Genomic DNA, 13,950 nt, shown 5'->3' with positions numbered 1-13,950 from the left:
AGCCTATAAACCGGCACAAACGCCACTAACTGAACTTGGATTACCTAGATTACATAGTGTTTTCTCTCTCTGTCTATGCCAACTGAGCTGCCTTTTACTTTCTGGAAATACAGCAAGATCAGTTCAGTCATCATACAACTTCAGAATGAGATGACCACCTTGATGAAAGTACATTAAAATACACCATACAGTAAGTTTGCTTCTGGATAAATCAAAAGTCAAAATTCTATCTATGCCAATTATTTGCAGCTATATACTTTAGTATCAATAGAGGAGTGAAGACATGTTAACATACTCAAATATACCCAAATTGTTTAGGTAGGTGACAGTTTAATCTACAACATATGATGAAAAAAGAATGACAACATAATTATACCACATTTAGTGCAGTACAGTGTTTAATTTATTAAACTATGCATGACTACAGTTAATGCAACCACAGCAGCCAGTAAAGCTTGACTGATTATTTTTTAAATATCTATGTCCTAAACAGACATGAATGTAAAGCAAGGCAGTGGTGTTGGGGGTATTTACCAACAATGTGCAATATGTGCACATTCTCATCAAAACAACTGTCCATACGCAGTTCACAGCAAATGTTTTATTCCAAAGTAACTATTCTAGTTTTACTTTACCTTCTATTGCACAGTTACACAGTATGAGATGTAATACACTTAAAGCACTGTTACCTAGGGTTTGTATTTACAAAAACAGTATAATTTACAATAAATGAAAATCTAATTTCTGTGTACCTGAAACTAAACTATATACAGCTAACAGGTTTTGGGTTAATGTAAGACAATTATCTCCTTGTTATTTATGGTTTTGTTTTACATGACACTACACCTTTCCAGTCCGCATTTGAAATGATATACCAACAAACTGTAGGTAATCCTGGGTAAAATCCAATTGTGAGGACTAAAACTACCTACATAAGAAATGACAAGCATAAGTAAGCTTGATATACTGTTGTCTATAATATAAGCAGCTGTATCCAACCTGAACACGTGGACTACACAACAGAAAAATATTTCATGTACAACTGTCACAACAAAATGTCACAGCAAAAATCCACTACTGACATCACAAAGAATACAACTGTCAATCAGCTAAACTTGTGCTGGTGTGTGACACATACAGCTGGGTGATGACAGTAAAGCAATATTTGGAAAAAAAATCACTTTGCTCTTTTGAATAAGTTAAACCGCAATCAACTGGGACAGAGGCTTAACGGTTAACATCTCAAAAAAGGTATGTCTGCTGTTAGCTAAAATCGTCATGTTTCTTAATATTTTGAAAGTTAAATTAACATTTCAAGGTGTGAAATGTGTTTTGTGTACTAAAAAAAATAGTTCACTTACTCAGCTGAAGCAAAATCCTTTTTACAAAATAAGCAATTCAAATAGTTATTGTAGCTAAATGTACAGCTTGCTCACTACAATGTGCATTTTTGTCAGCTTGCCCACTATAATGTGCATTTTTGAAATAGGCTTTAATAAATACATCACATTAAGGATGCAGCATATATGCTGTAACAGCAACATGACCGCTATGCGCAACAGAAGAAAAATGGTTTTGCTTCAGTGCAAATCAGAACGCTCATCCCTCCTCATTTTAGGAAACAACACACTTTAAAATATCTACTGTGTCCTCCCTTCTTCCTCTTCACGCAAAACATTAGTAACAAGTTAAAAAATGTCCATAGTCACATCAAATCTTGTAATGCCCTTGTGTGCTGCTGCTACTCCTGTCACAATTTCAATCAGAAAAATGTTCACAGCCAAAACTTAAAGGTGCTTCCTTCCCAAGTGCTGTAGCAAAATCAAGCCACACCACTGTTCAATATGTGCTTTCCATCAAAAAAATGTAAAAACAAAGAAACATCCCACGGACACTCGGGAGACAGAAGGTGGGTTTGAGTTCTGTGTCTTTTTAACATACTTGTACAACTTCAAGTTCTGTAACAGCTGAGTACTTAAATCAAGCCACATCCAGAACACCTGCAGCAACAAGCTGCCTAGAAAGCCAGTCCAGCCCATCATGTAATCCAATGCCACTTCGTGCGTCACAGCTCTGAATATACCAGCTGCGACCACAGCATAGTTTGTGAAGACTCAGCACCTCTGTCATTTCTTCAACAGACAGAGCTCCTGCTACATCCTGTAAATTACAGAAGAAAAATAACCATTATGGAGATGCTACAAAAGATTATATATTTCAGCAAGCTGAAACTGCTAAATGATGATTTAAACTCATTTTATAAGCAATATATATAATGTGAAACTTTCAGAATATGATTGCTGATAGTAATGCCATGGAAGACACTGGTACTCGCCATAACAGTAAGAATAAATCAACCACACAGTAAACCCTGCTACATGGGATTTTTCACCATGAAACGCCCAGTGTCTGTCTAGTTTTCCCTAGGTTGCTCTTCACTGTCCTGACGTTAGTGTATACTTGGCTCACACAAAGTACCTTCAGCCAATGATCTTTGACTTTATGGTTGTTTAGTGTAAGCATCTCCTAAGATGGCAACATGCTTAGTGAGAAACCAAGTGATGTGGAACCACATGAGCAGATAAATGTAAAAATACATGGCAAAATAATCACTCAACAAAAAACTGTTTATAGCAGGAGCTTGCTTAAAAAGCAAAATAAAAAAACAAATGTGAACTCCACATAGTTATGTGACTTGTATGGCTTTGTATAAATGAAACTTTTAAACAAAATATCATTTAGTTCTACAAAAGTTTAACATGTCATTTAACACAAAAGGGTGATTCTTCCTCCTATTTATTGCATTCACCTTTCTTGTTTTTATGGAAAAATAAAGCATCGTGAAGCAACAGATGGGAGCATTTTGGTACATCATCTGATAAAGCATTCAATCAATAGAAAGAAAATTCATCTTCTAATATCTGTTTTATCCATTTCAGGATCACAGGTGAGGTGTAGCTTTATCCTAGCACTCGGCAGATGCAAGCCAGAGAAACTCATGTTGTATAAGATGCCAGTCCACTACATGGCTGAAAAACATATACACAGGCATACAAAGTCACCACATACTCACCTCTGGTTAATTTAAATGATATAAACATTCCACATACTGCATGCATTTGGAATGTCTGAGGAAACAGGGTCACTTGTCAAAACCCCACAAAGACAGAGACAGGTCACGCAGACTTCACACAGAAGATAACCCCATCCAGGAACTGAAATGGAGAATGAAGCAATGTAAGACAGCAACACTAACAGCTGAACCACCGAGTTGTATAGTCATTGTCAAAAAGCCAAAAGAACAAAACGGAAACAAAAGGGAGGGAGCTCTTACTGCACAGAAGACTTCTCTTTCAATGAGTCACTACTATGGTGAGTATACTCACCATAATAGTAAGCATTTCACGTGAGTGTGTTACTAAGCTTCAGAACAGCCATCTATGCCACAAGTCCTAAGATACGGTCAGTAAATCTGGCACTAACACCACAAGTCAAGGCAGAAGTAGACAGCCCACAAACAATGGTGTTCTACTATAGACATGGGTGGGGGGTGTACAAAGGTACTACATGATTCTACAGAGTCATCAAACAATACATCAAAACAGCAGCAAAATGCACTCTGATTAATTCATAAGAAGACAAAGATTATGCAGTAGAGTGAAGCAGTCTGAAAATTCACTACTGCACTTGAATGTACACTCCAAAAGCTTCCCAATAAAACAGGTACTAACACAAGTTGACAGTGTGGCACTCAGGGAATTCTATATATGGTTGGGAGGGGGGCCTAATTAGTAAAGTGTTTACCTTACAAACGTGCAGGGTTTGAGTCTCACAAGGGCTAATTGGCTAGGATTAAAATGGCTCGCAAGGGGAATTAACTTAGTACTAACCTATGAACCTATATTCAATGCCAGATTAAAGTGCTGCCAGAATTTTTTTTGAGTGCATCTTTTAACCATTCAGTATTTCAATTCTTTGTTTGTTTTTTTAAGTACTGACAGCACTTGTTCATGTCTTTCTATCCTACAAATGTTCACTACCTAAAACATTGCAGATAATATGGAGCCTATAGAGAAAGTACAGTTGTGTACACTTACCATAAATGTAGATGTTTGAGTGTATTCACTGTTGCAGCCATTACATTTGGGTTAATCTGCTGGCTGGTTACCCTCAGTTGGCCTGAATAACAAAGTCTTGGGTCCTGCGTCGGTTGCTGTCTCCTTTTCCATGACGTCAGGTTGTCAGGGGTATAAAACATGCAGCCGACGCCATTTTAATCAGTTTTTCTTGCCCCAGATGTCAGGTGCCCCCCAAACGGGGAGCAAAAAAAAACAAAACAAAAACAAAGCATATATATATATATATATATATATATATATATATATATATGCGCATGTATTTTAGAACACAAAAAAATTACCTTCAAATAAAAGCAAATACACCACAAAGGCTTTTGAGCATAGTGAAGGAAAGAAGAGATATAATAGAGAAGAAAGGGGGCTGGCGGGTGGGTAACCTGGACTGCAACAGTGAATACAATCGAACATCTACATTTATGGTAAGTATACACAGCTGTACTATGTTCTTCGTGTTTCACTGTTGCAGTCATTACATTTTGGTAGAATCCCAAAGCTATGGATGGGAGGATTAAATTAAACAGCATTAGGAGCAGCTATAAGGCCTTGCAGGACTGCAGTGGCAAAGCATGCCCTGGAGTTAGAAAAAGAGAGGTAAATGGTAATGTTTTGTGAATGTATGAACTGAGCTCCAAGTAGCAGCTTCTAGAATGTCTCTGGTAGGAATCCCTCTGAGAAAGGCTGCAGAAGTAGAAGCAGCCCTGGTGGAATGGGATCTACCATGGTGCATGTAGCAGAAACTAATACAATGGCTTATCCATTTTGAAATAATCTGCTTTGATATAGCCTTCCCCTCTGTTCCTGCAGCAAATGCCACCAGTAGTTGCTCAGACTTTCTTAGAGATTTTGTCCTGTTTAAGTAGAATCTTAGTTGTCTGTGTACAGTCAATGAATGCAGAATTTGCTCCCCCTTGTTCTGCGGATTTGGGAAAAAAGTTGGCAGGTGAACGGTCTGGTTAAGAGCCACACTGGATACCACCTTAGGCATAAAAGAAGGATTGGTCCTGAGGGCCACCCTGTCAGGGCAAAAGATAATGAAATGCTCCACTACCATGAGAGCCTGTAGTTCTGAATCCCTTCCTGCTGAAGTGACTGCTAAAAGAAAGGCGGTCTTCCAAGAAAGAAATTTTATGTCCGGAGTAGCAGCTGGTTCAAAAGGAGGTAGGGTGAGAGTTTTTCCAGCACAAAACTGAGGTCCCATGTAGGAGTCTGTGCTCTCCTGGGAGGTCTTAAATTTTTGGCCCCTCTGAGGTACTGCTTTAGCAGCAGATGAGAAAAGAGAGGAGGCTCTGTGTTGTAATGAGCCGAGATGGCAGAGGCATGGATTTTTATTGAAGAAAAAGATAGGCCCTTGTGAAGCATCTCAGTTAAATATTGCAAAATCTGAGGAATATCGGGCTTTGCTTTGTTTATTCCTTGTGCTTGGTTCCAAGCACAGAATCTCTTCCATTTATCAGCATAAGATTTTCTAGTACTAGGCCTTCTAGCCTCCAAAATAACATCCATCACAGGTTTACTGAGAGATGTGATTGGTGAAATGAGTTGATTAACCATGCTGCAAGATTCAGAGTTTGGAGCAGAGTGTGCAGAATTTGATAGTTCTGCTGAGACAGTAGATGAGGTGTTTGAGGCAAGTACCACGGAGGAAGGTGTGACATATTCCTTAGAAGCAGGTACCATTGTTGGCGAGGCCAGTCCGGAGCAATCAGAATACTTTTTGGTTTTTCCTGTCTGATTTTTAGTAAGACCTTGGAGAGTAGAGGCAGAGGGGGAAAGGCATAGACTGATAGGTTTTTCCAGCTGAAGGATACAGCATCCACTTTCCAAGCTTTTTTTGTGATGAGTTCTTATGCAGAATTTGTCCAACTAATAGTTTTGGGGAGAGGCAAATAGATCTAATGTCTGGGCTCCCCCATTTTAGTGTCAACATGCTTAAAGTTTGTGGATCCAGTTTCCATTCATGTGGGTCCATAAGATTTCTGCTTAGGTCGTCTGCCAGAGTATTTTGCTTTCCTGGCAGGAATTGAGCTTGAAGATGTATTTGGTAAGTCAAGGCTGTGTTCCACAAGGCCATGGCTAGTCTGCAAAGGGGGTAGGAGTGAGTACCCCCCCCCCGCTTGTTTATGTACCACATAACTGTGGTGTTTGTCCTGGATGAAGGAAGTCCTTGAAGGCTGTCAGAGCATTCTGTACAGCTAGCATTTCTTTCTGGTTGATATGTAGATGCATTTGATTTGGGCTCCATTTGCCCTGAATGCATCTCCCTGCCAGATGGGCCACCTGAGCATAGCTTGATGCGTCTGTAGTCAGGGTTTGGGTGGCAGGGGGTGGAATGAATGACAGTCCCTTGTTTTGGTGACATGCCTCTGCCCACCAAAGGAACTCCTGTTGCAGGCAGGGAATGAGAGGAATCATTATTTACAGGCTGTGACAATGTTGACTCCATAAGCTTTATAGGTACCACTGAAGTTTCCTCATATGCAGTCTTGCATATGGAATTAGTAGAATGCAGGATGCCATGAACCCCAAAGCCTGCAGAATTTGTCTTGCAGAAAGCTAGGTTTTTGTTGCCACTTGTTTGAAATATGTTGTCAATTGAATTTGTTTGTCTGGCGTGAGGTAAGCCATCTGGGCAGTTGTATTCAAGCTTGCACCCAGGGATGTAATTATTTGAGAGGGTACCAGTTGTGATTTATTTTCGTTTATGGTGTACCCTAGGCATGTTAGAAGCCTTTTTACAAATGCCAGATGTTGAAGAAGTGTGTCCTTGTCCTCTGCCTGTATGAGACAATCATCCAGATATGGATAAATTTGAATGTTTCTTTGTCTGCAAAATGCAATTATTGGTGCCAGGCACTTTGTGAAGACCCTGGGCACAGTAGATAAGCCAAAGGGCAGTGCAGAAAACTGGTAATGCAAATAACCTGCTTTGAAGCGGAGGTATCTTCTGCAAGATTCCCTGATTGGGATATGCAGGTATGCCTCTTAAGTCTAGATTTACCAACCAGGCATTCTTGCCTAGCATAGGCAGTAGCTGTTGTAGAGTCAGCATCTTGAATTTTGGAATGTCCAGGAAAGTATTTAGAATGGATAAGTCCAGAATTGGACTCCATGATTTTTCTTTTCTGGGTACCAGGAAAAGTCTTGAATAAAACCCTTGTCCTTTTTCCTTTTCTGGTACTGGTTGAATAGCCCCCATTTCCATGAGGGACTTGACTTGTTTCTGGGCCTCTACCCACTGATTTGGTGGCAGATCTGGCCATCCATTTGGAAATGGCAACGCGTGGAAATGAAATCTGTACCCCTGGGATACTATGTTTAAGACCCACTTGTCCTGGGTAATTAGATGCCAATTTTGAGCATGAATTGCTAGTTTTCCCCCAATGGGGCTGCCAAAAGATAAGTGCTTGGAGATGGCAGGGGAAAGTCACTGAGACCGTTTACTGTAGGGTGGTGTTTTGCTACCTTCTGATTTGGAGGTGGAGGCACCCCATTGTTTTGTCCTGTAAGATCCTTGTGAATGAAACCTGGAGCCTTTGGAGTGTCTGGGTTTGACCTGAGCGGCTCTGTTGGACACTGGAAAGGACCAATTCTTAGTAGGCCAGTGCCTACTGAACCTGGGTGACTGCACTTGCAAGAAATCTTCTACAGTTTGCATAGATTTAGCTTTGTCCTCCATCTTTTTTAAAACCTCTTCTGCTTTATTACCAAACAGACTGTCCTGCTGTAAAGGAGCATCCAACAATTTAGCTTTAACATGATCAGGCAGATTTTGCTCCTTAAGCCAAGCATGCCTTATCACATATCCAGTTACGGTGGCCCTGCAAGAGGCCTCCAAAGAATCAAAACCACATTGCAAAGTATGCTTTCCAACTTGTTCAGCTGAATGCAATAAGTCCTGTAACTCTATTTTCCACACAATCAGAAATCAACATCATTTTCTGTTTTAGTAAGCCCATAGCATGCTGTTGATATTTAAGCATATGAAATTGGCAGTTTAAAGCCCTGATTGCCAGGGTTGCAGATGTATAAACCCTTCTTACCCTATCTATCCAGCGCCCTGGAGTCTCTATCTCAAGGGGTAGGATTTTTGGTTGTAGAAGCCTTAACACCCTTGGGACCCTGAGAAATAGTTTCAGGGTCAGCAGCAGGATTTTTGAAAAAAAAATTTGTGGGAGTCAGGAACCCTGTAATATCTGTCTGGCTTACTAGGAGCTGGAGGCAGGGAATCAGGAGCAATGCTGGATTCTGAGAAAACATCAACCATGTCTAAAACAGGAGGTATAGCCAAAGGCCTATGCTGAGGAAGGAGAAGAAAATCCCTAAGCCTCTTTTTAGATTCTGAAAAGTCCTGACTCTCGCAATGAAAATGTTCCCTTAAAGTATGCAAAGTCTCTCCAAAAGAAAAATCCTCAGGAGGAGAAGAAGTGATGGATTCCTCTGCATCAGAGTCCTCAGACGGTGGAATAGAAAATTCCTGATCAGAAGAGGAATCAGAAGAATTGGAAACCTGATCTGAAGATTCATAATCAGTGCCTTGCCTAGGCCTCTTAGCAGGGGGTGAAGGGGTTTGGAACCCCTGATCAAGGTAATTAAATCCTCAGCCATTTTGATCATTTGTTTTTTAGGCATAGGGGCATGCATCAGTTTTTTAGACATAAAAGTAGGTTTTGGCCTTGTTTTTGATGATGGCGTTGGTTTAATATACAAATGTTGAGGCCTGAAAACACCCTCAGAAGCCGGTGCCTGCTCAGCGGCTCCAGACCCATCCAAGGAAGAGACATCAGTGGGTTCAATACTTGGAGATTCTCGCGGCATACCGGACTCAGAATGGGTCTCGGTAGAGGCCTGTGACTCAAAAGTAGCAGACATCAGGGGCTGCAAAAGCGCCTCACTGAGTACTGGTGAACCGGCGACTGGCTTGGGAGAAGCTTTGTCATCTGTTTTGGACCTTGACGGTGTGTCTCTGTCTTTTTCCTTGCGTTTTTTCTGAATTCCAGTGGTCGGATTGCTAACTGATGACATTTCAGGATAGTTAAATCTTGAACCAAAGTATTTAGAAGCAAAAATGTACTGATGCTTAATAGTGCGTTGGTTAAATTTAGCACAAAACCAATAGCAAGGCAAGTTGTGATCAGGGCTTAGGCAAGGAATACAGTACAAATAAAAATCCTTATGAGGTATTTGCTTCCCATAAGTAATACAATTATTAACTTTTTCTGACATCGGTATGGAGCAAGAAAAAAGTTTACCCAACGAGGTACTTGGCTTTAGTGAAGACTTCGGTTCTGAAACTCAAACTCGAATATTTCAGGAGTCGGCCGACCAGCATTTGCGAATTGCTTCTGCTTTGGGCACTGCGTGGCAAGAAAGACTGATTGAAACGGCGTCGGCTGCATGTTTTATACCGCTGACGACCTGACGTCATGGAAGGAGACAACCACCGATGCAGGATCCAAGACCGTTATTCAGGCCGACTGAGAGCAACCTGCCAGCAGATTACCCAAATGTAATGACTGCAACAGTGAAACACAAAGAACATCCTAACCCTGTTGATCCAGCACCAAAAACATTACAATACCTTACAGTGGCGTGTAAAATATTCTGATTACTCAATAAATATTGTATAACTCACACAAAATAAATCAAATTGAAAAGTGAAAAGATTGCAAAATTCGCATCAGCCCAACCAAATCACACCCACCATTGCCAGACCACTAAAGAACTAAACTGGCTGGAATTTGGACATTACCTACATTACACACAACTTACCTTTGCTCATAAACTCATTTATAAACCAGAGTGTTGCCCTTCCCTGAAAAATATCACTGAACCTTACGTCCCATCCAAACATCTACGCTCTAACAACAAACACCTACTTAAAGTATCAAAACCAATTAAAAGAGCAGTTAGCTGCCTCTATTCCCATTCCATAACTAAGCTGTGGAACACCCTCCCATCATCAGTTACAGAATTAAACAATCTCCTTTAAAAGAAAACTAAAACAACATCTGACTGATAACCCCAGCTGCACATGCAACACATATCCGCAGCCTCCTTAACCTAGCAAAACTGTTTCACATAGCAAATGTACTTACATATATGTTATGCTGTTAAACCATACGAGTTATCCCTAAATCATTAGTATCATAGTCCACACATCAATACAACCACCTTAACACATTTTCTCTTCTCTGTCACTTTCTATTTTTAATACTACCATTAAATATATGCCACCTATAATCTACTTATTCCCACTAACTATAAGAGTCTAACTATATGTCTTACATTTGAGTTTAACTCTCTAATTCTATCTTTCCCTTTTCTTACTCCCCCTCCCAAAAAAAAAAAAAAAAAAAAAAAAAAAAATTGTGCTGTATTGTTAAATATTTCTAACTGTATAATTTTCCTACATGCTAATTTTCCATTGTTACTGTACTGTGCCTTTTCACAACATATTTCCTGTTTAGACAGTTTTCTGTATTATTTCACTTGCTTTATAAGTAAACTGTCTCCTTACAAATTCATGTAATGATTTTCATGTAACTTGGAACTTTTCTCCCCGGGCCCCCACTGAAAACACGTCTCAAGCCCAGTGGACTTTCCCGGTCAACAAAGGTCAATAATAATAATATTGTTCTTCTTCTTTTGGCTTTTCCCGGTTAGGGGTCGCCACAACGGAACTCCAGTCCGCTAATGATTGGCAGTAGATTTTTACGGTGCCAGCTCGACGCCCAGCCTTCAACAAAGGCACACCCTACGCATGTCTTTCGAATGTCACTCGCCTGAGGGGAGGACATGCAGACTCCACACAGAAGGCGCTCCAGCGAGGATCAAACAGGAGAACCTCTTGCTGTGAGGCGACTATGCTACTGCTGCACAACAACAGGGGCAATAATTCATTTGGACTGCAGGACAGAGACTGCCTTTCCTATCAAATATTGATATCAGAGTACAGGCAGAGAGAAAAATATGGGGATCCTAAGCAAAAGACCAGCACTGGTGGAGTGTTTAGCAGAATCTAGAAAAGAAGCAGCTGTTAAAGGGATAAATAGTACATCATATAAAATACTGCAAAGGCTCTTGTCTCCCCCACAGTGCCTTTCTTAGGCAAGGCTCAAAAGACAAACCCACCTCCATAGACAACACAAAGAAAAAAAAAACTAAGGGTAATGCTGCTCAACGCCAGAAGTCTAAACCTCAAGAATGCACACACTCGAGACTCTCCTCAGTATGGAGAATATCGATATCTGTGCAGTAACAGAAACCGGGTTCAAGGTTCCCGACAGCACCCCAGCACTAACAGGTTATACTTCATACCATGCGTTCCAGCCCCAAAACTCAGACCAAACCACAAAAGGAGGGGAAGTATCCATATTTATCAAAGATACCCACACCTCCAAGTTAGTGGCACTGCACGAAGCATCGGAGACCATCCATGTGCAACTAACAGTGGGCAAAACCGCCTTTCAGTTTGTAGCCTGCTACAGACACAGGAACCTCACTCAGCTTTCCTGAGAACACTGGAGAATATGAAGGTCTCTCCAAACACCATTATATTGGGTGACTTCAACTACCCAAACATTGATTGGGAAAACTACTCAAGCCCAAACACCCACGCCCAACGGTTCCTAGAATTTATAAACTCAAATGCTATGGAACAACTGGTCACCACTCCCACAAGAGGGGAAAACATATTGGATCTGGTCATCACCAACACAGGGTCTCCATGTTCCACACCAGAGATATACCCCTCATTGGTAAGATCAGACCATAAACAAATCTCACTGGACATCCATATTCCGTCCCCACCCCTAGCCAAGGAAACCACGGTGAAGAACTTCTCAAAAGCAAACTTCACACTTCTCAAAACCGAGGTGGAATCCTTCAAAGCACCCAGGCCAGTGGAAAATACAGCCCAAAATGCAGAATCCTTTACAAAAGCATTCTATAGACACCTACAGGAATGCATGGAGCATGCTATCCCAAATAAAATCAAGACTCACTCCTCCAAAGGCAGGAGACCTGTCTGGTGGACCCCAGCCATAAATAAGCTATACAACAGAAGGAGAAAGCTACTACATGATAGAGCAAAATCCCATAAAGGGAAGGCGTCTCTGATCAGTACTAGCAAGAAACTACGATCCCTCATAAAATCATCTAAGGCCAGCTTCGAAAGAAAAATTGCACAAGACACTAAAGATAATCACAAGGCCTTCTTTAGTTATGTCAGAAACCTGGGAGGCAACTCCCAGATATGCTCTGAGTTAGTGCAAAATGACAAAAAAATACACTGAACCCACAGACATTGCCAACATCCTGGCAGAAAGGTTGAGTGCAAACCCCCCCCTTCCCCTCCAAAAGAGCAAATGTCTATCCCAACAGAGTGTAGCCTTCCTGAGATCACAGATGCACAGGTGAGAGCTGCCCTCTCCAAAGCAAAAAACACAGCATCAATGGGACCAGACGGTGTCTCGGGCTGGGTCTTACATGAGCTCCAAGAAGAACTAAACCATCATATAAAGTCACTGTTCAATCTCAGCATTACTACAGGATATGTACTCAAGGAATGGCGTACAGCAACAGTGGTCCCACTCCACAAAGGTGGTGCCACAACAGACCCTGGAAACTATCGCCCTATAAGCCTGACTAGCCTAGTCTGCAAAGCTGTGGAGCGTATCATCATGGAAATCATAAACAAAGACATTGGGAACCTCCAGACACTGGATCCTACCCAATTCGGCTTTGTTAAGGGCAGATCCTGCCTCTTGAACCTGGTCGACTTCTTTGAAACAGTTACCAAAGCCATAGATGAAGGGAAGGTAGTCCACACAGCCTACCTGGACCTTGCAAAAGCCTTCGACACAGTACCCCAACTTGGGCATCATAAATAAGCTCACCAGCTTAAATATCAACCCCCATGTCACAAGATGGATTGCAAACTGGCTCAGGGATAGAACCCACATGGTCAGAATAGCAGATGCCATGTCAGACTCTAAACCAGTTACAAGTGGCGTCCCACAAGGCTCAGTCCTGGGACCTCTCTTGTTCGGTATATATTTCTCCGAGGTACAGGCTAACATGGGTGGACTATGGCTGACCAAGTTTGCAGATGACTGCAAACTGGGTGCTGTAATCGACTCTCTGGCTGACACAAGCATCCTCCAAAAGGGTCTCACAGAGACGGATAACTGGTGCCAGAGCCATGGCCTAAAGCTAAATGCCAAAAAGTGCATAGTCACCCCCTTTGGGAAAAACAAAGTGCCCACAAATTACCACATAGGTGGTAATCCATTAATCTGGAAGAAGTAATTAGGGACTTGGGGACCCAAGTAGATAGCAATCTCTCCTTTGACAATCACGTTGCCAAAGTGGTTAGAAAGACCTTTTATATAGCCCACCTTATCACGACAGGGTTCACATCTAGATCAAGAGAGGTCATTGTGCCCCTCTACTCATCACTTATCAGGCCCATAATTGAATACAATGCCCCATTTGGGATGTACCTTACCAGACACCTGCAGCAACTGGAAAGACCCCAAAAGTACCTCACCAAGAGGATCAAGGGGCTCAAACAGATGCCCTATGCAGTTCGGAGAAAGAAACTCCAGCTCTACTCAGTTGCGTACCGCCTACTCAGAGGCGATCTGTGTCTGACATATAAGGCCATGTCCAACCCAGAATTAATGGACATGCTTCACCTCAGGAAAACCAAATCCCTTAGAGCTACACGCTCCAGGGACTTGAACCTCAGCACAGAAATAAATAGGACATGCTGGAAGGACAGATTCATATCCCAGGGGCTCCCCTCACT

At 41.6% G+C, this 13,950-nt stretch overlaps 1 protein-coding gene across 2 annotated transcripts in view; it reads right to left on the bottom strand.

The window, feature by feature from the left end:
- Positions 1 to 239: 239 nt before the first annotated feature.
- Positions 240 to 13,950, bottom strand: part of TRIM23 (tripartite motif containing 23) — a 759,378-nt gene continuing 745,667 nt past the window's right edge. For both annotated transcript variants that reach the window (XM_044063360.1, XM_044063361.1), the window contains exon 11: positions 240 to 2,160. In XM_044063360.1, coding sequence (XP_043919295.1) covers positions 1,981 to 2,160 — 180 coding nt within the window. In that variant the 3' untranslated portion in view covers positions 240 to 1,980. The remainder of the gene's footprint in view (positions 2,161 to 13,950) is intronic.

This window comes from Protopterus annectens, chromosome 2.part1 (assembly GCF_019279795.1).
Source record: "Protopterus annectens isolate FY-2018-M chromosome 2.part1, PAN1.0, whole genome shotgun sequence".
In the NCBI taxonomy this organism is placed as follows: Eukaryota; Metazoa; Chordata; order Ceratodontiformes; family Protopteridae; genus Protopterus; species Protopterus annectens.
This window is presented reverse-complemented; position numbering and strand designations above follow the sequence as displayed.